Source organism: Centrocercus urophasianus, unplaced genomic scaffold (assembly GCF_019232065.1).
Source record: "Centrocercus urophasianus isolate 14NV4802_14NV808 unplaced genomic scaffold, USGS_Curo_1.0 seq_19, whole genome shotgun sequence".
Classification (NCBI taxonomy): Eukaryota; Metazoa; Chordata; class Aves; order Galliformes; family Phasianidae; genus Centrocercus; species Centrocercus urophasianus.
The window spans coordinates 990,030-1,017,197 of NW_024884744.1; the positions used below are offsets into that span (position 1 = coordinate 990,030).

The 27,168-nt window shown below is 51.9% G+C and overlaps 1 protein-coding gene across 2 annotated transcripts in view; it reads left to right on the plus strand.

Annotated features, from left to right (window-relative positions):
- Positions 1–27,151, plus strand: part of KCNAB1 (potassium voltage-gated channel subfamily A regulatory beta subunit 1) — a 33,717-nt gene extending 6,566 nt beyond the window's left edge. Inside the window, exons 1-14 of one of the 2 annotated variants that reach the window (XM_042820749.1) lie at positions 77–297; positions 11,087–11,130; positions 15,005–15,042; positions 16,052–16,131; positions 16,593–16,637; positions 17,594–17,638; positions 17,778–17,821; positions 19,041–19,127; positions 22,963–23,048; positions 23,168–23,288; positions 23,769–23,863; positions 24,551–24,671; positions 25,796–25,884; positions 26,520–27,151. In XM_042820749.1, coding sequence (XP_042676683.1) covers positions 77–297; positions 11,087–11,130; positions 15,005–15,042; positions 16,052–16,131; positions 16,593–16,637; positions 17,594–17,638; positions 17,778–17,821; positions 19,041–19,127; positions 22,963–23,048; positions 23,168–23,288; positions 23,769–23,863; positions 24,551–24,671; positions 25,796–25,884; positions 26,520–26,609 — 1,206 coding nt within the window. In that variant the 3' untranslated portion in view covers positions 26,610–27,151. Of the gene's footprint in view, positions 1–76; positions 298–11,086; positions 11,131–15,004; positions 15,043–16,051; positions 16,132–16,592; positions 16,638–17,593; positions 17,639–17,777; positions 17,822–19,040; positions 19,128–22,962; positions 23,049–23,167; positions 23,289–23,768; positions 23,864–24,550; positions 24,672–25,795; positions 25,885–26,519 lie in introns of those variants that run through there. The other variant, XM_042820748.1, reaches the window with a different exon arrangement.
- The last annotated feature ends 17 nt before the right edge of the window (positions 27,152–27,168 follow it).

Genomic DNA, 27,168 nt, shown 5'->3' on the forward strand with positions numbered 1-27,168 from the left:
GCGAGCCGAGCTTGGGTTGGGGGCTTCTTCCCGGCGACGTGTCCCAGGCACCGGCCCCCCCGGGGCGCGGGGCGAGATGCAGGTGTCCATCGCCTGCACGGAGCACAACCTGAAGAGTCGCAATGGGGAAGAGCGGCTCATCAGCAAGCAGAACGCCGCCGCGCCCAACGTGGTGAACGCAGCCAGGGCCAAATTCCGGACCGTGGCGATTATCGCCCGCAGCTTGGGGACCTTCACCCCCCAGCATCACATCTCGCTCAAGGAATCCACCGCCAAACAAACTGGCATGAAATATAGGTACGGTCGCGGCGCCCGTTGCTCGGTTGCGGTGTGTGATGGTTCTTTGCTTTGCAGCTCTATAGGATTTCCTCTCCGGATGCCTCCGGTGTCAGAAGAGAGAGCTGCTGAGATTTAGGGGATCTTTAAACCTCTGCATAACCAAAGTGCTAAGGCTTCTGCCAGCGTGCGTGCCTGTGATTTTGCACAAAGAACACCGTTTAGGCTGTAAGGGATACTTGTGAATTTATGGCACCACTGTTAAGATGGTTCCCATGAAGTGCTTGACATAACTTACGCTGATGTTAATGAGCAGAATCAATTAGCAAAGCACGTTAGAGGCTGGACAGGAAAAGTTCATTTGCGGCGTGCACGGGGCAAAGGGGAGCAGCTGCCCTCGGTGCAGCTCCATCAGACTTCAGCCGGGGCAGGGCTGACGCAGAAGGAAATCACGAGCATTCCTATAGAATGTTTTGCACAGATTGCTCATAGTCTGGAAAACCAGTACAAGGCTGCTCCTTTGTTCTGAGATGCTCCAGCTGATGGGCTTCTCTGCCACACCTTCGGTTGAAAAAAGAGGGCTCTCCTAGCTTTGTCACATTGCTATTTTTGGTTGGGATGTCCCCTCATCAGCTGCTGGGGGACAGATCCCAACTGAGGAGCTCCCGTGGGGCACAGGCTGTGCAGCTCCAGCCGTGGGGCAGGCACTGTGCCCTGTGCTGGGCTGCTGCTAGGCACCAGGTGTGTGCAGCACGGGGCTCACTCCACGCAGCACTGCTGTTACAAAGAGGCAATAGCAGCACAGCGAGTGGCACAGACAGAGCAGGGTGCACAGACAAGGGCGGGTGGGATGCTCACTGCTGTTTGCTGTGCATTGTGGGTTTGGCCCCAGTGACTTCCCAGGGCCGTGCCTGCTGCCCTGCACTGCTGTGTGCACAAGCACGGAGCACTACAGATGTAACCCATCACCAAGTCACAGCTTCTGCTCGTTAGTATCGTGGACCATGTGCTGATTGTCAGCAGTTATTCCTGCTGATTTCCTGGGGTTTCCACAATGACCAACGCATGAGGTGGCTGTGCTTTCTGCTGCCGTGCAGTACTGGGGCTCTATAACTCATCCCGGGCTTAGTTCTGGGGAAGGTTTCTCCAGTGAGGGCTGAGCTCTGCCTCCAGCTGGCAGCTGGCACAGCTCCACCGGCTCCCGGCTGCGGGCAGCCTGGGGACTGCAGCAGGAATAGCATCGCAGCTGTGATGGGGCTGAGGCTTTATCCTTGTGACTAATCCCTGGTTCTGCTCCCAAATCTCTCCATACCTAGGGGAGATTTCTCCCGCAAGAGAAGCAGCATGGGGGAAATGGGAGGAAGAGCTGCACAAAGCTCCCGGCTCTGCCCTGGTGCTGCTGCTGGATCGAGGTAACCTTTAGTTAGGGAAGAGGCTTTCCAGCAGTGACAGAGCTGGTGTTTCGTGTTCATCTCTGGTTCCTCAATCCAAGGGAAATTCCGTGCCTGGAGAAGCCCAAGGCTTTCCCCAACAGCTGCAGTAGTAATGCTGTAAAGTCCTCAGCTCCCTTGTATTTCAGGCTGAAGTCCTTCCCAGTTCATTTTCTGCTTGCATTATGTCACTGCTGACAAGCTTTACAATGTGTGCTGCCTGAAGTGACGTGCTGCTTAGGATGCCTTTTGTTTTATGCTAAAAATACAGCACTCCAGCACTGCTGAGTACCTGCACGGAACATGCGGATGCTGTGCTTGGAGAGGATCTGTGTCATTGCCATAGGACATTGCCATGGGGCACAGCATCACCATGGGGCACTGCGTCGGGGTATGGCATTATGGCATTGCCATGGAGCACTGCCATGGGGCACAGCATTGCAGGGAGCCTGGTGCCACAGATGGCAGGCTGTTTTTGAGAGTGGTCCGTGTCTTGCTGTTTGTGTACAGGGAGATGGTGATGGAGAGTGTTGGGGCTGTGGGGAGCAGAGCTGGCACTGGGGCTTTTTGTGGCATGGCTCATTTCTGGCTTTGCTCCAGATGAGACTGGAACATAAAATACAAAGCTCACTGGAATAAAGGCATTCTTTTAGGAATGTCTGCAAATATTAGGATCCAGATATTTCCATGCTCACGTTTCATTTGTTCCATCTCACTTCGTTTCCTTCACGTCTAATTGTGGCATCACCCAGGCATCAAAGCAGCACAAAGCAAGCAGTGCACGGCTGCAGGAAGCAAGCTGCCACGTGCCATGAGCCCACGTGCAGCCGTGCCATGGAACCATCAGATGGGGCTTCCCCATGTCACTACTTGTGGCAGCTGCATCACCATGGGGCAAGAGGGGGGGGTGTCTGGCTGGGTGCGTTGGGTCCTGTCTGGAGGTGCAGCATTCTTCCTCTTTGCCTGGAGGGCGTTGCGGCTGCAGGGCTGCAATCTGCTGTACTGGGAGCAAAGCACAGGCACAGGTGGGTGCTGCCATGGGTGTGGGGCTGCCACCTCCCTGCCCCCCACAGCTCTGTGCCACGGGGCAGAGCCATGCACCAGACGTCCCATGCTCTGCCAGGGAAGCCGTGACAAATGGGGTGCCAGAACATCCTGCTTCCCCACCCATATCAGCCTCTGGTGGCAAACACAATTGGTGCATGCAATGAGGACAAACCCCCATTGTGGTCCCATTGTTCCCTCTGCACAGTGCTGCACCCTCCCCTCATGCCACAGCCTCAAGCTTCCTCCTCCACTCCTCCTGCACGCACCGTGGGCCACAAGAAACCTTGCAGCGCTGTCAGCAAGGCATGGATTTCCCATACAGACGCATTGCGTGAGGAATGCCAGCGCTGCATTGGCAAAGCTTTGTGGGCAGATGCCAGGCAGTGGAAGTGCACTGTGCATGAGTTGGGTGAGCTCCCCGCTGCCGTGCCCTGTGGTGAGCGAGGATCTGCTTGTGGTATCCTGGGGCTCAGGTCCTCCCTGTCCCTGCCTGCTGCTATGGACGTCAGGCAGATGGCTGCCTCGTGTGTTCAGGAATTCATAGCTTTTGCTGCAGTTATGGGTAGCTTTAAGCACTGTCAGGCAATAGCCCAATTATTCTGCCACAAGGTTACGTATTATTTCAATAGCTCTCCGGGATTTTTTTTATGGCTCATAGCCTGAGCTTCACTTTATTGCTGTAAGACCGCTCCAGTGAGCAGGAAGGGTTTGCCCTTACATTCACAATGCATTTGCCCTCAGGACTGCAGATTTAATGGATCCAAAGGAGCCGCCTCTCCTCCTCCAGGTTCCATCTGCACAGAGGGGCTTGAGGTGAAGCTTTGAAGCAGAGCCTGTGGGTGGCAGCTGTGCCTCAGAGCTGTGTGCAGGGTCTGCCACTGTCACAGTTGGATGGGACGTGACTGTGGGTGAGAGGAGTGCTGGCATGGGGTGCTGGCACTGGTGCCATGGGACAGTGGCACTGGGCGGCACTGGGAGGCGATGAGCTCTGGAACTGTGAGATGCAGTGTGATGGCAGTGCCATGCGGTGTGGCTGTGGGTGGCAGGGAGCTGCCGGGCAGCAGGCTGCAAGCATCTGGGCTGCCGGCATGGATGGATGCCACATCCACTGCCGGGCTGCTCCTGTGTTGGGTTTTTTTCCATTTAAACACTGCATGACAACATTAATCTAATGCCTAAATGAGTGAAAGAAAGGATGTGATGTAGATACACTGCTAAATTAATTGCCAGTGAAGTGCGCAGTTTAAGGCATTTAAAAAGAATTGTTCTAGCATGGCCACTTCTGCAGAGTCCAGTTGGAATTTCGAATAGAATATCTTTTATTTCAGACTATTGCTACAGCATAGAGCTGTGAGGCATTCACCAAGAGTGGGACAGGGCAGTGCTCAGTGCTCAGAGGATGCATGGCCCTGTGCAGTGCTCACTGTGGGGCCCTGCAGAGCTCCGCGGGCTTTCGGAGAGCTGAGCCTCCACCTCTGTGCATGCAGTGCTTCCCACGCTGCAGGGAACAAAGCTGGGTGCCAGCACTGCACTCCCTGCTGAGTGCTGAGCACGGGGAACTTCGGTGCATGTGGGACAGCAGCGGCGCTCACTGCAAACCCTGCACTTGGCTGCAGCCCATGCACTTCCGCTGATCTGCATTTCAATGCGTCATCGGCGACTTTCTGAAGGATGCAGCCAAGAAAACTGCAGGGAATTTCAGCTCAGACAGCTGCCTCCATGCCTGTGGTTGCGTGTGTGGTGGGGATGGTTTGGGAAGTGTGAAGAGAGCAGGGGACAGGGCACAGCTGCACCCCAACACCTGCAGCCCTGCACTGCCAACTACTGCGAGAGCTGTGAGCAATGGGGCTGTGCTGCTCAGGAGTGCTTTGAGGAGCAGCTCCGTGCTCCAGCACTGCACTGGGCCCCAGAGCCACAGCTTCACCCTGAACGCTGCGAGCAGCCGGCCAGCATGATCTGGGCCAGCACTTGTACTGCAAACTTTACATGCAAACCCATCAGTGTACTGTCATGCTCCAGCAGTGCAAAGTGTGCAGTCTGTCACCAGCTCAGAACAGCAAGAGCAGCACAGCAAAGTCTGCTGGGTGCTGGGCCTCTGGGGGCGGTGGCTGAGCAGTGCCAGCAGCAGGGAGTTCTGCACCCACCTTTCTCCCTCCCGCCTGCTTGCACTCAGAGGGAAAGTTGTGGGTCACTGCCCTGCTGCCAGGCTCCTGCAGGAGCTCAGCCCAGGAGCTTTGCTGGGCCTCACTGCTATGTGAAGCAGCCTGTTTGCAGGGAGCAAATTGCATATTTTATTCATTTTCTGTTCAAAAAGAAGCTGTTCCAAAGCAATAATGGGGATGTTTCCAAGCAACGTTGTTTTCCCCCTGCAAGCCTCAGGAATGGTGACATTTTTGTGCATTTTGGTAACAATAAACCAAACTGCCTGCAGATGATCCACAAGAAAGCCTACTCCTTCTTTCCCAGTTTTGCTTATAGGGTGGGATGTGGGCTGCTAGGGTACCAAAGGAGCCCAGAGTAGCCCTGGGGATGTGGAGTCCTTGTCCTTGTGGCCAGCTGCCACAGGGAATGAGAACTCATGTGGGATGCATCCCCTTGGTCTGGTGTTACTGGTAAAGGCCAGCTGCTGTGGGCAGTGGCATCAACACAGAGTAAGGAAACTGGGGGTGGAAAGGGAGGAACAGCGTTATTGGAGCTCTTCTGAGCCTGATTATTCTTCTGTGGGTGTGGAGTCTGAAATGCTTTAGTCAGTGTGTGTGGTACTGCATAGATTTTATTTAAAACTTCTTTCTTAAAAAACAACATGTTTGTCTCATTTCTGATAGATAGGTAGTGAAATGGATGGGTGAATAGAGAGATGGATGGGGAGATGGATGGATAGATGGGACGTGGCTCAGAGGGATTGGTGGCAATGGGCTGACAATTGGACTTGGTGGTCTTAGTAGTCTTGTCCAACCTTAATGATTCTGTGATTCTATGGGTGGACCAGTGGATGAACAGATGGATGGATAGCTGGATATATGGAGGGGTGGATAGGTAGATAGATGGGTGGGCAGACAGACAAGTTGGATGCCTTCATCTTGCTGCTTCCATGGCACTGTTGGAGGTCACAAAGCCTTAAACAAGGTTCTCTCAGCCAAGCAGAGACAAGCAAAGCTGCAGGCTCTGAGCAGCTCATCCCTTGCTTAGTGACTCAAAGTCTGACTCTTTTTCTGCCTCTCCTGCACGGGTTGGTTTGGGACACCTGCAATGGGGGCAGCTTCTGAAGATGCACCATGCAGCAGCTGGGATGGCAGGGGGTGTTTGTGGGGCTGCACTGAGATGTTTCTGAATAACCAGGTGTGTTTGTTCCTGATTGCTTCGTCCTATCATTGTAGCAGGCAGCAGCTGTCAGCTAATTAGCTGATTAAGCAGCAGAGGAGGCACAGGCCATAAATCACTACCAGGAGGGCTGTAGGTTTTGGCTGTGTGACCATGCTCCCCATATGGAATCACAGGGTGTGCATCAGGTACTGCCTGAGAGGTGTGTGGGGGCTGTGGCAGGACCAGGGGCGTGAAGAACAGCAGGTCAGGTCTGCAGCAGGGTGCTGGGGTGAGTGCTTCCTCCTATGGGGGGGCAGAGAGGCTAGGAGGGCCTGGGACTTGGGGAGCTTAGGGCTTGGGATTGCAGTGATGCAGGTTGTGGTGATGCTTGGCGCAGGGATGCTCCCTGCAGTACTGCTGCCTCCAGCACTGCAGCTATCATTGGGCTCTCCTACGCATTCCCCTGCACTAGAGTTAATTAAAAGCAGTTAATTACAATTGCTTTCTGCCCTGTGCCACAGGAGACAAGCACCACTCTTGCCATATGGCATGGGCTGCTTCTTGGGTATGCTTTCTCCCCTTTCCCTTTAATTAAGGATGCTGTCAGCTCTGAGTGTCCCTGGGATGTGGCCGAGCACTCTAGGTCCCACTGTGGCCCTCACCCCAACCATAAAGCAGAAATAAATTGCGTATTCCTTTTGGTCCTGCTCAGCCCTGAGTGCACTGTCAGCATTTACTCTTTAGAGGAAATAATGAAACTCAAAGCGACCGTGAGACACTCAGGGGAGGCATCGGCTGACCTTGGGCACAAAGAGGGGCTGTGCCTGGGGTCTGTGCAGAGTGGGTTTGTTGCTGTGCCGTGCTGAGCACTCCTCACACCTGGCTGGTTTCACCTGAAAGGGTTTTTGTGAGCTTGGGTGAGGGGAGCTTCAATGAGCAGGGTTTATAATTGGCTGCCCTGTGCACCCCTGAGTTAATTGGGACAGGGCATCACAGGGAAGGACGTTTTTTGAGCGAGAAATGATATGGTGTTACTTAACAAGCTGTCTATAGCAGAGATGGGGAAGGAGCTTGCATGCAGCTACTGCAGAGAGGGGACCTTCTTGAAGGAGTAATGGAGTGGAAATGAGAAGATAAAGCACTCAGGCTAAGTGCTGTGGAAGGATGCTGAGAGCCACCGGGGCAAACCCAGCCCCTGGGAGCAGGGAGAGCACTGAGCTGCAGCACCCATCGCTGCCCACAGCAGCCTTCTGCTCCTTTCTCCCTTTTCTTTTTTCCCTGCCGTGAGGTTTGCTCTGGGTTTCCTAAGGCACTGCATGCTATTTGCTCCCCCTTGCACTGCTGCTGCTGTGTGTGCACCTGTGCTGCAGGATGGATGGTGACAGCCCTGGGCCGATGCAGTGGCTGTGGGTGCTGACAGAGGCACCTTCATTAGGAGAAAGTTGTAAAGGAAGAGTGAAAAAGCAAACCCAGAACTGGAGGAAAGCTTTACAACCCACATGGATGCCCTCCTCCTGTGCACAGGGTCCCTGTGGGCTGCAGGCAGCCTGAGGTGCCACTGGACGTTGTTCTCATCAGATCTCTTCCAGAGAAGAAGTTAAATGGCCTCAGGGAGCTGCTAAGCACTGTGATTAGTCTCACTTCTCGTTGCCAAATATTCATCTTGGTTTTAAGCCTTTTTGTCTTTTTAACTAAAATTAACTTTTATTTCAGACATAATCTGATCTTCCTACGGTGCCACATCACAAAGAAGCATCCCCTGGGGATGGGTTTCAGCCTTTGTTCTGAGATTCCTGAAAATAAGCTTTTTTTTTTTTCCCCCTCTCCTTGAATTTTTACAGTCAGTCTTTCTCAGATGCTTCTGGTTATCCTCTGTTCTGCATTTCCTGTGCAATGCATTGTTCCCCCTCTTTTCCACTTCCATCACTGAACCCACCATCCCTGTGCTTGGAAGCCACCGTTGTTGCCCTTCTTGTGGACATACCACTGTGGCTGCAGCCACACCATAAAATCCTCCTGCACGTTCTTCAGCTCTGTTGCACCTTTCCACCCAATATTTGTATGGCTCTGCTCATAGATTTGCTCCCAGCAAAATGCCCAACAAGCAAAACACTTTTTCCCCCAGTTCTGTGGAAATAAAAGGCTCTGCTTATTCAGCATCGCAGCCAGGTCCGGAACCAAATTCTCTTTGATGAGCACAATTTCGTGTGTTTAAAGGGCTGCAGAGACTTTCCAAGGTGCCAGGTGCTCACTGATGCAGAATCCTGCTGACCACATGGTGACAAAATACCCTTGCTTTTTTTCCTGCAAGCTCCATAAACCTGACCATATCTTGCAAGATTGCATCTTTCCAACTCTGCCCAGATAAAAATCTTGCGAAGTTTAGGAGGGAAAAAGGTGAAGAAACACTTCAGCCTGGAATGTCCTCTCTCATGGACTGAGGTGCAGTGATGGATGTCCCTCTGCTCCTGGGGCTGTGGCACTCGGGGTCCAAGCTGACTGCTGTTTCCCACCCTCTCCTTATGCTGGTCCCCAACATCTTCAGCTCTGGCATGGGACTGGCTCAGGGCAGGTGCTGTTCAGGCATGTGGGCTTCTTGGAGAGGTTTCTGTTTGCTTTTTCTGAAACTGAAGCTGCTTGGCTTTAGGCTTTGTTTTTTGTAACCGGGGATGTGGTGTGGAATGCATCTCAGCTCCTGATGATGGTGCTCTGATCCCACGCAGTGCAGAGACAGGATGGCAGAGGTGGGAGCAGCAAGGAGAGGTGAGCATATGAGCGAAGGATGGACCTGAGCTGCTGGGGCTCGGCACACGGACCCTGCAGGTGCTCTGTTTCATGGCATCTCCCCCTGCAGCGTGGGCTCCCAAAGTGCAATGCCCTACAGGAGCGATTCAGCAGCATCAGTGCAAGCCTAGCAGCTCTCACAGTGCCACAAGGCCACGCGTTCACACTGCGGGGCAGCAGTTATGGGATTGCCATACCTGTGCCACGCTGTGCACTCAGTCCCTGTCCTATGTGCAGGGAAGAGCTTTTCTTATCCATGTCCCAGGGCACAGCACTGTGATGTGAGCAGTTTGGGCAGTTCCTGCTGGCTGGGGATGCTCTGCTGCTCTGTACAGAGCAATGCTCGGTGCTGGGGGTTCTGCTGGGAGCCATGGGGCTGGGCACTGCCTGGCGCTGCTGCAGCTTCCACCCTCCAGTTACTTGGAAACAAACCATTGATTTCACTTGGTGATTTTGCAGTTTCCAGGTATATGTGCATGTATGTGTGTGCATAAATGAACACGTGCAGATAATGTATCTGCATCCAATGTATCCGCACATATGCGCACACTTGGAAGATGCAAGTTGGTATGTACATGTATTTTTTTCTGCTTTATTTTGTGCATGTATACACATGGCTTCTTTTAAGGGGCTGAGAGCAGCCAGCTCTGGAAGGCTTTTGTTTGCTCAAAGCATCTATCTGCCCCAGGAATGGTCCCCAAATCAATGGCCACCTGCTTCTGAGCAGTGTGAGGGCTGTGCTGGAGGCGAGGTGCCCCAGGCAGGTGTTGATTCTGCTCTCTCTGTGTGCAACCTTCCTGCTAATTGGAGCACATGAATGGAGGGGCCGTGCCCACAAGAGGGGTTGTGAGGCACTGGGGCATCTGTGGGCTGCTGGCCCCATTGAGCTCTGCGTGCCTCACTCTTTTGGTGCCAAACCTTATGGAGAATGCACAGAGCGACCTTCTCTGCTTCTACATAAAGCGAATTCAATTAGAGCTAGATTCCTCCTTTGTGCACCGTGTGCTGGATGCCCTCTCGCAAGCTGAGCAGCCACTGGGTTCCATTTGCACTAAAAGGATTTGGCAATTTCAGCATCGGCTCTTTCCAATAGACATAAATTTTTCCAGCACCCCGGCCACGTGCACACAAAGCACATGGCAAGGACAGCGTTTGGGAAGCCAAACACGATGTTACTGCCCAGATCCATTAGCAGAGAGGGCTCTGTGAGGAGCCACCTGCAGCTCAACCAGCAGAAAGCAGTTTCCAATGACAGATGCATACTGGAAACACCACCTCTGTTGGGGTGATGTGACCCACAGCCCTGCTGCCGTAAGCTGCCAGAGGCAGTGCTGCCCTGCTGGGGGCATGGGCAGCTGTTGTGTGTAGGTTGGCACTGCTGGTGCTGTCTGCATCCATTTGTTATATGGGGATCCAGTGGTGTTCTCATGCAAAAGGGCAAAAGGAATGGGGTCGGTGCCAGCTTCAAGCCTGCTGTGAGCCTGGGGCAGGTGGTGCTGCTCCAGTGTCTAAATGCCAGCCCCCAATTTGGAGCTGTGCCCTGCAGCAGGTTTGGCCCGTGTCAGCTGGGGGCCATGGGGAGGTGAAAGCGCCCAAATGGTGCGGGATCACAACTGAGTCAGCTTTTGGGAGAGTGGGAGGGTTGTCCTGTCCTTTCTTTGGGCTCTAAATAATTCATGGAGAGCAGAAACAAAGTGCAGTAATTGTTTGCAGAGCTCTGCAGTGGAACTACAGAGGCGGCCCCGTGTTACACCTTGGGCTGGCAAAGAAGTTGCACAGATCTGGCTGTGATGTGAAGGCTAAAGCAGGAGGCTGTAATTAGAGGGTTTCTGTGTTACAGCTTTATGTTAGGTAGGGGTGGAACCTGCGGCTGTGCTGGGTGAGAGCTCTGACACAGGGAGCAGCGCTGGGGGTGTGAGTGCTGCTATCAGCCTTCCTACACACGGCTTCAAACCAAAAGGGGCAGATTGAGACTGGATATAAAGAAAAAGCTCTGCAATAAGGGTGCTGAGGCAGTGGCTCAGGTTGCCCAGAGAGGTGGGCATCCAGACCAGCAGCCACAGTCAGGGGATGGGCTGAGAGCACCTGATGGAGCTGTGGGTGCCCCTGTACTGCAGGGATGGGACTGAGGGCGTTTAGAGGTCCCTTCCAACTCCAACCATTCTACGAAAAGCAGCATTCTCCAGTTGCTTTACCCAACCAGTGTCCTTCATGGGTCTAACGCTGTTTTATTTCTTTTTTCCTAGGAACCTTGGCAAGTCTGGACTACGTGTTTCGTGCCTCGGCCTGGGTGAGTGCATGGCCTGAGCCCCATGGCTTCTGGGCAAACCTTTCCTCCTCAAGTGCTACAGGGAAGAACAGGGCTTTATTCCAGAAGTGCTGAATCGGGTTGGATACTAGGAAATATTTTTCCTCCAAAGAGCAGCCAGGCGTTGGCACAGCTGCCCAGGGAGCAGCGGGGTCACCATTCTTGGAGGTGCTCAGAAACGTGGAGACGTGGCACTGAGGGCAGTGGTGTGGTGTGGTAGGGGATGTGGGGTCCCTGGCCCCATCAGCTCCCTTGCCAGCAGTTGTATCACCCAACGTGAGCAATGCTTTAAAATGCGTTTGTTTTTTTTTCTCAAAATGTTTTGAGAGTTGAGTTTAAAATAGAGGGGGATATGCAAGTCACCCTCTATTGCAAGTCACAAAAATAAGTTCTATTCCGGCAAGAAGAGCTCTTCTGACCAAAATAGATGCTGGGCTTTTAAAGGACTTACGAGCTGGTATAGAGTTTTCTTTCACACTTGCAGTTTCACCAAGAGCAAATGTTGTTGTGTGAGAGGAAGTGGTGGCAGAAAAATGCCTTGCAGAGCTTTTCTTTAATTGCAGACACATGGGGCCATGTCCCTATAGATCACCCTTGGGAACACAGCTGCAGGATTGGGTGCTGGCATCTGGGCAGGTGTGGGGTTGGGCCATGGGTTGGAGACACCGTAGTGTTCTTATGCTGTTCCTGAGTCTCTGGAGCCCAGGGTGTGCTGGGGAGCAGGGAGCCCTGGGTTCAGCAGTTATTGCTGCAATGCACAGCTCCTCCAGAGCACAGCTCGGTCCTCTCGCGCTTCATGTCTGTCAGTGTCTGCCCCACTGCCCACTTGGGTAGCTGCTCTATGACCTCCCTGCGCAGCTCCCTGGGAGATGCATTCGTGTCCCTAAGCCCCTGCAGCATGCAAATCCAATTGAAGTTGTACCCAACTTCCTGCCAGCTCAGCAATCTGCCTCACAAATCTGAAATCTCACTGCGTGGGCACATCTGTGCATTGTGTCCGTGAGCCCAAGGTGAGAATTTCAAATGGGAATATCAGAGAGTCCCGCCCTGGGCAAGTGCATGGGCTGTGGAAGGTTCGTATTTGGAATGCAGGAAGAAATAAGGTCATGTTTCCTGGTGGTTAACTCAAAGCAAAGTCAGCCTGTGAAGATGGGCTGCTGGTGTTCAGCAAACGCGGGGACGGCCTCCAGCAAGGCAAGGAGCTGCGATGGAAGGAGCAGCAGGATGAAAGCAGCCACCCCAAATCCAAAAATCCAAATTCAGAAAATCCAATTCCTCGTGAAGAAGCCCAGGACTTGCAATACAAGAGGTTCCCACAGCTGCAGAGCAGCATCCACCACCATGTAGCAGAGCCACCCCCATGGTGCAGACCCAGCATCTTGTGGTGCAAAAAGGAACCAGGCCTTTCCCTCACACCTTGGTGGCTTTGCTTTGTGGCAAAGCTTTTGCAGAGCCCACAGCTGAAGGCACCTGGACATCAGCAGAGCAGGGACTGATGTGGCAGCCGGGAGCTTCGTGCAGCACTGCCTCACTGCAGCAGGGCGGGGATCCGTCCTCGGGGGAGGCTGAGCCCTGTCTTCCAGCCAGGATCTCTGCTTTTCTGAAAGGTGACACATCTGCCAGCAGTGGAATTATCAAGCGGTGAATTTTGCATTCAGCAAATAACCCAGAAATAGTCACAATGTGCCAGGCTGGGAGTTGTGATGGGAACGGAGCTGAATCCTGCTTCGGTGTAGAAATTCCTCCCTTGGAACTCAGGTATCTGGCTGGGAAGCAGCTTTCCAATGTGGGGCAAGCACGGCTGAGGAGCTGCTGTGCCTTGGAGCTGTGCTCCACTACACACCCCACACGGGAGAAATGTCCTTGGCATTCTTCTGTGTTCCTACTGTGTCCCCAGCTTCAAGCTTGCTCTTCACTCCTCCTCTTGATAGCCTCAGCGTTCTTGTAATTCCGAGACATCTCCGCTCATGGCAGTGCTCCCTTTTACACAATAGAGAAAGGATCACAAAAGGTCAAGGGCCCCGAAACGCTCTGTGGCTGTGCTGGTGTCCCCGTGGGGCTGAGGACACTGGGGCTGTGCTCACACTGCTAATGGGGACAGGCAAAGGGCACGCAGCTGCTTGGTGCGGGGACAAGGAAGGGTTATGCTTTATTATTTTTTTTCCGCTGTATCTCTTCCTTCAGAGCTGCTCCTGTTGGGCTGTGAATCATCCTCAGCCGCTGCTGGAAATGCCAAAGGAGCCTTGTGCTTTCTGGAAGGGAATTTTGGGAACCGCAGCCTTTCTGGGCACGGCACCACAGCCCTGTGCAGCTCCCATGTCTCCCAGCTGTGCCCTTGTCAATGCTTTTGGCCACTCGTGTGGCTGTCCTTCTGCTCTTGGCATATCTGGCTATCCTGCTCTTGGCCTGGCACCTTCTCCTGCACATACTATGTCCCTCAGGCTGCTTCCAGCCCTGCATCGAGCAGAGCATTGCAGTTTCCTGATGCTCTGGGGGTTGTCTTGCTGAGCATGAACTCAGCAGCCTGCTGGCTTGGCCTGCAGCCACCAAGGCAATGATTCCTCCGGGGCTCCTGACCAGTGTCATTCCCAACACTTGGATGATGATCGTGAGCCTGAGCTCCTTAGCACGCACCCCACGGACAGCATGGGGAAGGCTGGTACATGGAGTGAAGGTGTACCCAGTTCTGCATATATTTACTATTTATATTTAAAGAGAGAAAGAGCTCGTTGTTCTCATGTGGCTTAGGCACCCGAAGGCTCATTTCTAATCAGTCAATGCATGACGCTGAGCTGGTGGGTGGAACCAGCCCACGGCAGGGTTGGAGCTGGGTGATCTCCCAGGACCCTTCCAACCCAGCCGTGCTGCCATCCCTTCTGTCTGTCCCTGGTGTCTGTGTGTCTCAGCCCCGTGCTGACCTGGGGCTCCTCCTGCCCGTCGCTCACCACCTCCACGTGTGTTTAAGAATCACTTTGTGGTAAACAGTCTCAATGCTTTTTTTTTTTTTTTTTTTTCTTCCTCCAGTAAAGATGCATTTTAATGTATTCTTACAAAAATAACTCTTCTGAAGCTTTAACATGGAAATCAGTCTTAGCCTGATTTTTCACTTGCACAAAGAAGCTTAATGATAAAATGAAGCCTATTTTCATTCTTATCGTTATTATGTGGCACCAGAGCATTTCGTGATAAGAAAAATACTTTTTCCAAAGGTTTTGAAATGCAATGAATGTGGCAGGAAGGAGGAGGGCCCTCCCCTGCACTGCTGGGGCCGTGGTGGTGGCGGTGGGTCCTGGCAGGGAACAGCTCGCTTCCCATGGTGGGGCAATGCAATGTGAGCCAGGAATACCTGTGCTCTTTAAAGAAGCCTCTTTTCTGTTCCAGCAGCAGCAATGTGCTCAGCTTTTACAGACTGGAAAGGTAGGGCCTTTCCTGTACTGCGGTTCTGCAGGAAATCCAGAGTTTCCTTGTGAACACATCTTCAGAATTAACTTTGCATATATGCAAAGGAAGCTGGTATGTAGAAAGGTTGTTAGCGAGGGAAAAAGCAAACCTCTGTGGGCAGAGCGGGGCCTTTGCTGCAGTTCTTGGCCAAGGGTGAGTGTGAATGCTGGGCTCCAGCTCAGGGGGAGTTACTCTGCACGTGTTTCAGTGCTTCAGCACCTCTGAGCTCTTCCTGCCTGGGGCTGGTGTTACAGTGAGCACTGAAGCAGGGATTTGGGAAGTCTCACTGCCCCACTGATGTGTTTCAGCATCTCCAGGACATTTCTCTGTTCCCAATTGTTGCCGGTGGGTCTGAACACACAGACATTGGCGCAGGAGCCTTTCCCATGATAACCGGTTGTTTTGGTCTTTGTAGGGACGTGGGTGACTTTTGGAGGTCAAATCTCAGATGAGGTAAGTGATCTTTGCATTCAGTACCACGCACGAAGCAAAACTAAGGGCAGTGCTTACAGATGAAAGCATGGCCAGCACACGGGAGTGGGGCGTGGTGACAGCAAATGGCAGAGCGTTGGCATGCAAAGCAAACGCTTCTGCCGCAAAATATCTTAACGAATCTGACATTTTCCAAGATCAGCTTTAATGAAAGCATCTCCCCCCTTGAAACAACCTTCCCTCTGCTGCGTGGAGCGGTATTTCCGTGCTGTACCATTGGCAGCAGTTCTGCTCCTGGAGGAGAATTTGGAAAACTCTATTTTTGCAGACTGCGTGTAATGAGCGGCAGTCATCGCTAGCAGCAGCGTGGTGTCTCACGGTGGTGGTTTTATTTCCATTTATTTTGTTATTTTTCCCTAATAAGATGAAGCAAAAGGAAAGGTGCTTGTGTTCCCCTCCCGCTGGCTGGGGCTCACGGCTGGCTGGGTGCACCGGGGCTGCTCGTAACAAGGGAGAAGGCTCCAGCAGCCCTCCGTGTGGTGCCACAGCAGAAATCCCAAAATAACTTCTGCAGCAGGCAAGAGGCCCAGCATTCTGCTTTCAAACGTTTTTCTTTCTTTGTAAGTGATTCGACCTTTGCTGGTATTTCTGATCGCTGCACATCACGGAGCTGCATTTATTCCTGATTCTGGGTATTGTGGTCTCAAGCAAAAAGAGTTGTTTCAATGACAAATTTAGCTTCCCGGCTCCCCTTGTTTAGAATAAGTCACTGCAAAAAGGCAATGCTCAGAACAAGAAGACAAATGTATTCCTGCACTCAACCTCATAGATCTGCAGAGCGATTTCTGTAACCTTGTTAAATTCTTGGCTGCTTTCCCATTGGAAAGCGCAGGGCTTTTCCCTCAGTTCCTCCCAGGATCAGCCCCGGGGGGCTGTGCAGCTCCAAGTCCCCACTCAGGTCCATGTGATGGCACAGGGTGACCCACCATCCAGCAGCGCTGCCTCACTCAGCCCCACGTCCATCCTGCAGGTGGCCGAGCAGCTGATGACCATCGCCTACGAGAGTGGTGTCAACCTCTTCGACACAGCTGAGGTGTATGCGGCGGGCAAGTGAGTCCTGGTTGGGTGGTGGTTGGGCACGAGGGGTCCCAGCTGCACTGAGTTCCTTCCCTGTGGCTCCGGGCATGATTTTGCTTAGGAAATCTCCTATGAAACTTGGTCATTTCTGGAGCACACTTTAAAAAAAGGCCAACGCTGCACCCCGCTGAAATGCATCACTGGTGCCGCCTCGAGCACTTACTGGGAAACATCCTGAATAAATGACAACTCAATGCCTGTCTCAGTGCTGATGAATAGTCCATGATGGTGACAGCTCTGAAAACTCTGCGAGCAAGGAGCAGCTCCGGCACAGCTCACACTTTCAGTATCATTGCTGAGCTAAGAAAAGGGAAAAAGTCCATCTCCAGATTTTGGGGCGTAGTGTCCAGTGCAGGACCCCAGGGCTGGGGCTGGCTGCAATGTGGAGATCTGCTTGCCCTGAGCATCTCACACGGATTTTCTCTCTTCTGCAGGGCTGAGGTCATCTTGGGGAACATCCTCAAGAAGAAGGGCTGGAGGTACCGTACTGGGGCAGCAGGGACAATGGGAGTGGGGAGACCTCCAAGACCTTACAGATGCTGAGCACTGGCCAGCTAGAGTTGGTGTGGGGCTCAGGAGGTGCTGTGGGAAGCACTGGGCTTTGGGCATCTCCATCAGCAGCCAGCCCTCCTAACTGCTCCTCATCACTGCTGCTGGCAGGTGGAGGCTTGGTTAGGAGCTGGCTCTGGGCACCTGCTGGAGCTGTGGGCATCCCTGCATTGCAGGGAGTGGGGCTGATGGCCATTAGGGGTCCCTTCCAACCCAAACCATTCCGTGAGTCCCTGATCTCTGCACATTTATCTCCATTTCCGCACACAGAGCAGAGGCAGATTATCTGTGCAGCAGGTCTGCGCATGCACATAAGGCTGTGTATTAAGAATGCAAAGCTGTGATGGGCCTTCATCTCGGCCGCCTGGTAGGAGATGATACCTCATGTAAATGAAGCACATTAGCATATGTGGTGTCATTTTAAGAGCATTTACATAATCTTTAAGGCTCTCCCCTGTGTGTCATCGCCTGCAACCAAAGAGCAGTCCCAGTGGTGTTCTCACTGAAACCAGTGCCCCTGTTATGGGGGATGGATGCTCACTGGGAAATGTTCCACATCCTGTGGCAGAAAGAAGTCAAGCCAAGCAAAACCCTGGCAAATTGTTACACTCATACAATTTCGCAGCAAAATAGTTTGATGATGATAAATATTTGATCTGCTATCACACTGGAGTCTCTAGATTAATTCAGCAAATGTATTTTTCCTGGGGTTTTAATGCCTGAGGGAGCATTCCTTTACTGCGAGCCGTGCTGCTGCCCATGGATGCTGTGAGTGTGGTGGTGCCTTTGGGGAGGAGGGCACTGCCTCGGAGCCAAGTGGTCTCCTGCCTGGGCTCTTCTGGGATCATTTTATTTAACAACAACAATTTTTCTGTTCTGCTCCTAGGCGCTCCAGTCTGGTCATCACAACAAAGCTGTACTGGGGCGGAAAGTAAGTTCAGCGATGCCTTGTTGCCTTGGGGCTGAGGGCTGCCACCCTTTGCTCTGCGCCTGGCTGGGACGTGGGACCTCATCTCTGCCTGCTGCTGGCTGGCACCTCAGCCCCCTAACTGTATGCTTTGTGCTTGCAGGGCTGAAACAGAGAGAGGGCTCTCGAGGAAGCACATCATTGAAGGTGGGTGCTGTGCCTCAGGCACTTTCCTGTGCCAGAACTCTGAGTTTGCTGCCAGGCTCCCTATAGGGCTGCTGGTGGTTGCTGGTACAGTGGGCACAGTCCCACACTTCTGCATCCATCCTGCAGTGCATTGTGTGCCTATGGAACTGGGGGTCAGGGCTGCTGCAGGCTGGATCCGTGCTTGCACAGCAGTGTTTTGCAGGTGGGGCACAAATAGAGCAGTGCCCATGAAAAGACACGTTTCTGTCATATTAAGGATCAGCAGCATGAACTGTGAGCTTATTATGGTGAGAACACGTCGGCCTGGGAGGCTGTGCCATCCCCACGCACAGGGAATGCATGTGGGGAATCAGCCAACCCCACAGAGCAGTGCCCAGCATTGGGCCCTGCTGCTGCTTGCCCTGTGCTGCCAAAGGGTAAATACCCCTCAGTGATGCTGAGCTGTGAGGTCTGTACCCACACCTCTCATGGCCTTTTGGCACTGCCCCACAGCAGCCCGGTTCTCACGGTGTGCCAGGGATCAGCATCACCACCAGCACTCTTGGCGAGCGGAGCTGAATGGGGGGCATCCGTAGAGTGGGGCCGTTGCCCTAGAAAGCATTCCTCATGTTGCATGTGCAGAACTCAGTGACATTAGCATACGACTTTGCCACTAAGGCTGCACTGGATAACGTTGTGAGCAGCATTCTGTGGGTAAGTGATGTGTCCGACTGTGGGCAGCCTGGTGGTGCAGGAGGGATCGTGGCCACCCCAAAACCCCTCTGCCACTCGGTGAGAAACTGCTTTGCAAAAGGACGGAGGAGCACTGGCAGCAGATGAACGAATTTCACAGAAGTACCAAACAGTGTTAAGGTCAATGTTAGCTATTCTCTTCAACACACTTGGTGAAAACAGCCATTTCTTGCATCTCTAACTTCAGCAAATGTTTTTCAGACGGCTCTATTTTGGCTTCTTCTTCATGAACATTCATAAAAAACATTTTGTTCCTGGGAAGATTCGTAGAAAATAACTGTTAGGATATCTCCCCATCACACACACACATGTATGTGGGCTTTTGGCACCCACTGCCACCAGCTCCTCGCAGAGCCCGCGAGGGAGGGCTGCATGGGCCCACTGCAGGTTTGGGGACTTGAGGAGTCTTTTCCAGCTGTGATTCTCTCTTGCATTGCACCTCTTGTGTTGCTGCTGACCCTGCATTGCTCTCTGCTTTGCCCCGCAGGGCTGAGGGCCTCCCTGCAGCGCCTGCAGCTGGAATACGTGGATGTGGTCTTTGCCAACCGCCCGGACAACAACACCCCCATGGAAGGTCAGTGCAGCTGTAATTGAAGGTTTTCCTGCGACTGATCCTGGCTTACAGGCTTATGCCTCCAATGGTAGGAAATGAAGAACAAATCTTTATTAAATATTCAGGCGAGGCAGCTTAAATATGAAATGGTTCTTTCATGACATCCCGGAGTCCTATATATTTACACACTTAAATGAATTTGTAAGTCTTTAATGGAAATAGGCATTCCCTTTAAATCCCAATGCTGGTTTTAACATTCCTCCCTGTACTTTCCTCTCCGATCCACACAGATGAGGTTGAAATGAGTGTGTTTGCATTTAGGAAGCCACTGTGCCAGCTGACCCGGCCCCCTGCAGCCAGCTGGGGGGGGGTCAGGGAACCCCTCAACATGCCTTTGCCATCACTTGGTATCCCACATCTGCTTGCTCCCTACTGGCTGCACTCACTGCACAGAGCAGCATCAGCAGATAGCTGGGTGCAGGCAGCAGTGCCCGCTCTGCTTGGCGATGGCCATTGGAGGGGCTGTGCTGTGCTGGGGAATGGGAGTGCTCCTTCCCACACACAGCACAGCTGAGCTCTGATGCTGATGGTGTTTAAGCAGCTCTGCACCGTGCTCCCAGGCTGGGGCTTGGCAGCAGAGTATAAACTGTGGGACTTGGTGAGGTTTTCAGCGGGGTGAGAAAAGGGACGCCTGCATTATGAATGGCGCGGTGTTTATTCTTTCCATGTACTTCATGCTTTTTTTATGGTTCACCTACTAAGCCACTTCTATCCCAGAGCATCTGCTGGGCCATCTGTCGGTTCAGCAATATCTGGCACACGCACTAAGTGCTAAGCTACCTTCATGAGGCACAAACCCAGCTATGCTCTGTGTCCTTACGTGGCCATGCTTTCCCTATGAGCAAAGAGCTGCTCCCAGATCTGCTGGAAGCCGTGTCCTGGGTGTGCAACACATGCTGCATCCCCTGTGTGCAGCTGCAGGGATGCGGGTGGCTGAAGGTAATGCAGCCACAAGTGTGGCTCAAAGCCACAGAATGCTTTGGGAAGGACAGGAGTTCCCTCTGTGTGCTGTGCAGCTGGGATCCTCACCACGGGATGCAGCTCTCATCCTGAGGGTGAGCTGTCTGTAGGTCACCTTGATGTGGTTGCTGGTTATGGACAGTGTCAAATCATGGTAAACTCACTCGAGTGGGCAGTGAGGCTGTGGGATATGAAATGCAACTGGAGGAATTAGAGGAAGAGCTGTAAATTATTGTCATGTTATTTCCATGCTTGTGCATGCAAGTAGGTGAGGTTGGAAGGGGAAACTGTCCTGGCCTGAGCTCAGGGCACGGGGCACTGCCACTGAGTGCCAGGCTGGGCCTTTCAGTTCTGTAACTCGGCTGGAATGCAGACAAGCTCAGCCCTCTGGTGCTGCTGTGCTTCTCTCTCTCCTGATGAGCTGTCAGTTCTGGGCATTAAAAGCTTCTCTCGGAAAATATCCCCTTTCTGATCAAAGGAGATATCTGCAGTCTGCTCAGACGGCGCTCCTCTCCCCGTGCCCTCACGCTACATTAGTCCTGCAGAGATGCAATCCCAGGCTGCGTCGCAGATGTTTCCCTCACTCTGGGCAATGCGTGCAGCTGAGCAGAAGGCAGCACAGTGGGCAGCCCCACACCGGGTGCCGTGCTCCACATCAGGGCACAGAGCTGGCTCGGGTCGGTACTGCCTGGCCGCAGGGTTTGGGAACATTCATGTACTTTCTTCTGAGAACTCCCCCTCGAAGCGATGACATTTCTGCCATCCAGTGAGCTGCCCAAATGGGTGCTGCCTCAGACCATCCAGAGGCGTGCCCATGGGGGAAGGATCTGGTAAACAAGAGCCGTTATAAATATCCTAGGTTGGCTGTCATTCTTTTGAAGGGAACAGAGGTGGGAGAAACGCAAACAACCATGGGCCAAAGTGTGTAAGAGGTGTGATGGAACACCCCTAAAAATTCCAAAATGATGGTATGGCAGAAATAGAAAACCAACAGCAGTGAGAAGCAGGTGCTGTGGGGGGAGGGAGGAATCCCCATAACAGGCTTGCTCTGTGGAAACCCCACAGCTTCACCCCACACCTTCACCCCAGTGCGTGGGTGCTTGGGCTGTGACTGCGCTCGGTGGGCTGTGCCTGCCCCAACCAGGATGGCCCAGGAATGGAGAAAAAGGCAGATGTGGGGGACAGCACAAAATGGGAGAATCATATCTGGCACCTGAGAGCTGCTCTTCACCAGGGGAAAGATCAGTGCTGCCATTCAGAGTTCTGCCTTTTGGGTACAGAGAGCCATGGAAGAGGCACACTGTCACTTTTAGAGTCCTCCAAGGGTTATAAATGGAGACTTTGCTGTGTTTAGCTGCTTGTCGCTGCCTGCAGGAGAAATCTCACAATAACCTCCAGATTGGCACTGTAAGCGACTCTCTGCCAAGCTGTTTTTTTCCCCCATAAATAGGATGAGAACTCTCATGGTATAAAAGGCAGCTTCTCTCAATCTCAAAGCAGTGATGGCCAGCATCGTTTCAGCAGCCCCAGCCCCAGCAAGTGCTTTGCACACAGACAGACAGACAGACAGACTGAGCCACAGCAGTGCTGAGCGGGCTGGGAAGTGCAGCACTGCCCAGGCTGCCTCTCACAGCTCTCCCAGGAAAGGGCACTCTGCAATCTGGCAGTGCTGCTGAGCGCGGGCTGCCTCGTGCGTTACCCGTACCAGTGACTAAGGACTGTTTTCTTCTGCTTCCCAGATCCGCTCAGTGTATTTTTGTCAGTCTGAGTGATGCACTGTTCGTGGCTCACATCATCCATGAGGGTAAATATTTTTCAGGGCCATTTTTCAGTGCTGTTTTGTTGCTGGGAGGATTGGATTACTCAACAAGAACCCATCCAGCCGTGGCTTGGCAGGAAGGGGGGAAGTGGAGGAGGTGCGAGTGCATTGTGCCAAAGGAGGAAGATGTACGTGGGGTGGGAGGAAGGCTCATCCTGCATCCTTGTGTGGGATCTCTTCTTCCCCGTGCATCTGCTATCTGCTCCTCTTACTTTTGGAACCATCCCAGAGGGAAGAAATTGATTTTCAAGTTGGTGGAGCCTCATGAAAACAAAGCAGCAAATAGATCTGGAGGAGCCCTGCATGCCAGGCCCACCCTTGCTGACCGGGCTGGCTCCCACCCACTGTGAGCCCATGCTCATGGCCCTGATCACCAGGAGTGTCTGCTCAGGAGAGGCAGGAGCAGAAGAACCCTGGGGAGCAGGAAGGGGCAGGAGGTCCTCCCAAAGTGGATGTCAGCAGGTTGAAGCTGCATGCAGAGCAAGGCACCCAGCAGAAGCCGCTGTGTTCTCCAGTTGCTTCATTTCTCAGCAGCATCTCAATGGCCGTAGTGCAAAGAAGCAGGTGCTAATATATGCTCGTAGTGAACAAAATACAAAATGATTCTTTTTTTTTTTTTTTTTTTTTTTTTTTTTGTCTTTTGGTTTATTTTTCGGCCCTACTGCCCTCTAGTGATAAATTTTAGGAGGAATATTACTGTGGGATGATACTTAGACAACAACCAGCTGGTAAAAGTTCCTTAAAGCTGTGAGATAAGCCTATTTGTGCTTTCCCTCCCCTTTGCTGCATGGTGCAGTGACCCACCAAGCTTTGCTCCTTGCTGCCATGGGCTGGAGCTGCTCTGGCTGCAGCACCTGCAGCTGTGGGACCGGCCCCAAGTCCACATCCGGAGATGGTGGTTGGGTCCTGCAGTGCCACACTGTTCTGGCAGCCCCCAGATGTGATGGTAGCACTCTGGCATGCAGGAGCAGCATGGAGTTGACACAGAGTTCTCTTATGTTTGTCTTTTTCCCTCAGAAATCGTCCGAGCAATGACACATGTCATCAACCAGGGCATGGCCATGTACTGGGGAACGTCACGCTGGAGTGCTATGGAGATCATGGTAAAGCAAAGCCATAAGCTGGCACCAGGATGCACATTTCCAGCCCCCAGGGCTGCTCTGCAGGCCGTGTGTGTCTCCCTGCACATGAATGATGTGCTCCCTTCGTGGTCTCTCCCCAGGAAGCCTACTCTGTGGCCCGGCAGTTCAACATGATACCGCCCGTGTGCGAGCAGGCTGAGTACCACCTCTTCCAAAGGGAGAAAGTGGAGGTTCAGCTGCCAGAACTGTACCACAAAATAGGTAAATCTGCTGCTGAGCACTTTGTCTATTTTATTTAGAGAGAGGAATAAGGGAGGGCCACACCAGAGTCTCTGGGGGGGAAGAGTGATTTCCCATCCTTCCCCACCGCTGCACAGGCAGAGTGCAAGAGCCAGGAGCCCAGTCCATGGCCTAGCAGAAAGCCTGGCTTGCTGCATCTCTGATAGCAAGAGGTGTTAATTGCCATGTCTGCATTTTGCCTTCAGGGACCAGTGGGCACCGACCTATCTAAACAGGGCTCATGCAGGGCTTTGTGTGAGCACCCAGGGCACCCTGTGTGAGGAAAGGAGGAAGTGTGGCTGCATCTGCCAGGACGATGCTCCCAGTGCCCTCCAAGGGGCTGAGGAGCCCTGGCAGTGCCTTACCAACAGGCAGCAGTCGCTGCTCTCTGGGCTGAGTGCACGGGTTCTGTTACAACCCAGAGGTCTCCTGGTTCCATGGCTCTCTGTCCACTCTCTGCAGGGGTGGGTGCCATGACGTGGTCTCCCCTCGCCTGCGGGATCATCTCAGGGAAATACGGCAACGGCGTCCCCGAAAGCTCAAGGGCTGCCCTGAAGGTATTTGTTGGTCTGGGAAAAGGGGATGCGTTGCAGTGCTGAGGGCAGGCAAACAGCAGCAGGAATCCATCCTCACTGCTGAAGGGCTTCAGGGAATGAGCTGAAAAGAAAGATGCAGCCTGCACTGATTTGCTTACAAAGGGATATGATTTTCAATTGGGGTATTTCATAGCATTTGTAATTTATTTTCAACACGAAGGCTACATTTCAAGACAAAGTCTGGGCAATTTACTGCAAGCTAGCTCAGAAGGCAGCATTTCCCAGAGGGACCTGAATTACATTGGTGGGAATGAAAGAGAATCAAATGTCAAGTCTGAATACAAACTGAAATCTCAGCTCCTTCTCATTAGCTTTCTAATCTTGAAAGGCACTGGTAAACCTTGGACAAGGTCAGATATCCTCTCACTTTTCTGGGGGGAGGAAGGAGGCGTGTCAAGCTGACCAATATTTCACCATTTTCCAATTGCCATTGGGTCCAGTGGTCCAAATGTGACACTTCAGAGTCAGAACTTCAGGTGAAGCTCATAAAGGCATAGCACTACAACAGCAGGCAGCAGGAGGGGACATCCTGCCCAGCCCTGCATATCACTGCATCATGGGGATTTTCAGAGATGTTTCTATTCGCACCAACCTTTCAGCTCGGGAAGGTTAAAGTCAACATCTGACTGCAGTGTAATTCCCCTCCAGTGCTACCAGTGGCTGAAAGAAAAAATCATAAGCGAGGAGGGAAGGAAGCAGCAGACGAAGCTGAAGGATCTCTCGCCCATTGCAGAGCGCCTTGGCTGCACACTACCTCAGCTAGCAGTCGGTAAGGGGGGCAGGGGCGCTGTCATTAGCACCTGAATGCCTTTGCTCTTTGCTCTTTGTCAGAAATGCACACTTAGCTCCCATCTTGCTGGTAAGAAGGGAAATACTCTGAGCTGAAGATTCAGTGCCTTCATTGGGGCTGAAAGAGGAGCGCAGATGAACTCCTACTCAAACCTGGGAGGCTGCAGGTACTCTGAGCTCCAGGTGTTTGCTTTGGAGTCAGCAATGCTGACGTAAATAGAAACTGAAAAAGCTGTGTTGCCTTTCAAACAGGACAGAGGGCAGCTTTCTCTTCAGATGTATCTGTAGATATGTTTTTCAATTATAACACTTGAATGAGGAATGAGGAATGACATGAGGAATTATGGAACAAAATGGCAGGAATGTGGAGAGACTGATGATGTGAACTGCAGCAGTAATTCAGGAAGGGTAACACATTTCTAGGGATGCAGTAACAGAAGGAACCAAGACCAGTGTAGGATATGGAGGTTGAAGGCCCTGCCGTGGCAGGGGGCTGGAACTTTCTGATCCCTGGGGTCCCTTCCAACCCAAGCCATTCCATAGTTCTATCTATAATTCTATTATTTTATTATATGAAAATGCCATCTTTTGCCTTTGAGGAACAACTGCTCTGTTCTCCTCAGTCAAAAATACTTTTTTTTTTTGAGCAAGCAGTAGTGTTATTTAGCAATCAGAAAAGGACAAGGCAACCAGGAAAGGGCTGATGAGGGAAAATATTAGGGGCATGTTTACTTTGGATCAAGTATTCCTGAATTATTTAGCTGAGAGAGGAGCCAGATCAGGAAGAAGACCAAACCATAAAATGACAAATGATGCAGATGCAGCAAAGCAGGCATTCCCAGCCCTTATTTAGTGGGAACAAGAACAATCCGATGAATGAGAGACAGCACATTTAAAAATGGAAAAGGGAGATATCGACATGATGCATAACCATCCTGCTTAATGGGATTAGAAATGACTCAGAAGTGATCTGGAAAATGACGGCTTCCAAAAATAATAGTGCTCTTCTTCAAATGAAGAGAGAAGCTCTGACAAATACTGGATGGGCAGCAGCACAGTGATGGGAGCCCTTTGTTCCTGACCGTTCCGTGCCTTTGTTTGCAGCGTGGTGTCTGAGGAACGAGGGGGTGAGCTCTGTCCTTCTAGGATCTTCCAATCCAGAGCAGCTGATCGAGAACCTCGGAGCCATACAGGCAAGTGCCAAAGGTGGGGCAGCTCCTGCCCAGCGCCCGCTGCGTTACATCCACATTGACAACACTGCCCTCATTTTCCTAACTGAATCCCAACCCGTGGTATGTTGCTTCAGCCCCAGTTGCACACCTCAATTAGGCAAACCTAGGGCACCTCACTGTGACTTACAACCATCTGCAGTGGTTGCATCCATGTTCAGCACTTCAACGTGTTGCTTCGCTCTTTGTCTGCAGGCTCACTTAAGCAAGTGAACTGATGTCAACACACACGATGCTATATTCCACACCAGATCTTCAGTGCTACTAAGAAAAGCACAGGCCTATGTCATTGCCTTGGCCCTTAATTACTCTCTGTTGCTTTTCACAGATAAGGGCATTCCTGCCACCAGCTTTGTTTCTGCTGCAGTTGAGTGCATATGGAGTTCAGGACAATGGTTTCTGTGATTGTCTCACAGGGCAAAGTCATTTCTTTGAGGGAGAAAGGTATCAAATAAATGCTTAAGTATGTCACACATGCATGAAGAAAGAAAAACAACAGAGGAAACATTATTTGATAAAATCCAGATGTAGATTTGGAAACAATCCATGGCTATCTTCAGTGGAAACTGAATTAAATGTCAGTTTTCTTCTACCCCTAGGTTCTTCCAAAGATGACATCACATATTGTAAATGAAATAGATAACATACTGGGAAATAAGCCCTACAGCAAGAAGGACTACAGATCATAATGCAATGCATGAATCACCTGGACTGCATGGTTTGATAAGTGCTCTGTACAGAAGTCCTGAGTTACTGTCGGGTCATTAGAATCATTCAGCAGCTTGCTGCTCAGTGCCGGCTCCTTCCAGGTGTGCCACCATTGCTACCAATCCGCAGTGAAATCTAAAAGCACAGTCGATCTCCTTTACAAGCAAGAATAATCTTGCATTTTCTTACCTTCGACCGACTTCATTGATTTTTACTTTTCTCTTAGCACTTCATGCTTGTGCTGTGAAAAACAGATGTAAAGCAAAAAAGAATTTGTAACCTTCAGGTACTCGGTAATTAAAGAAGGATGTACAGATATATTTTTTCAATGAAGAAAAGCCAGATACAACTTAAGGTTTTAATAAAACCACGTTTGGGAAATCTCAACCACAGAGTTTCTTCAGCCAGGTTGAGAGGCAGAATGGGTAAGTTCAAATTTTCCACTCGCTTTTTTATGCTGAACACACACCATAGATTTCTGTTTGTAACTGAGTAACGGACTTAAGTTGGAGAACTGATTAGAAGTTACATGGCTCAACT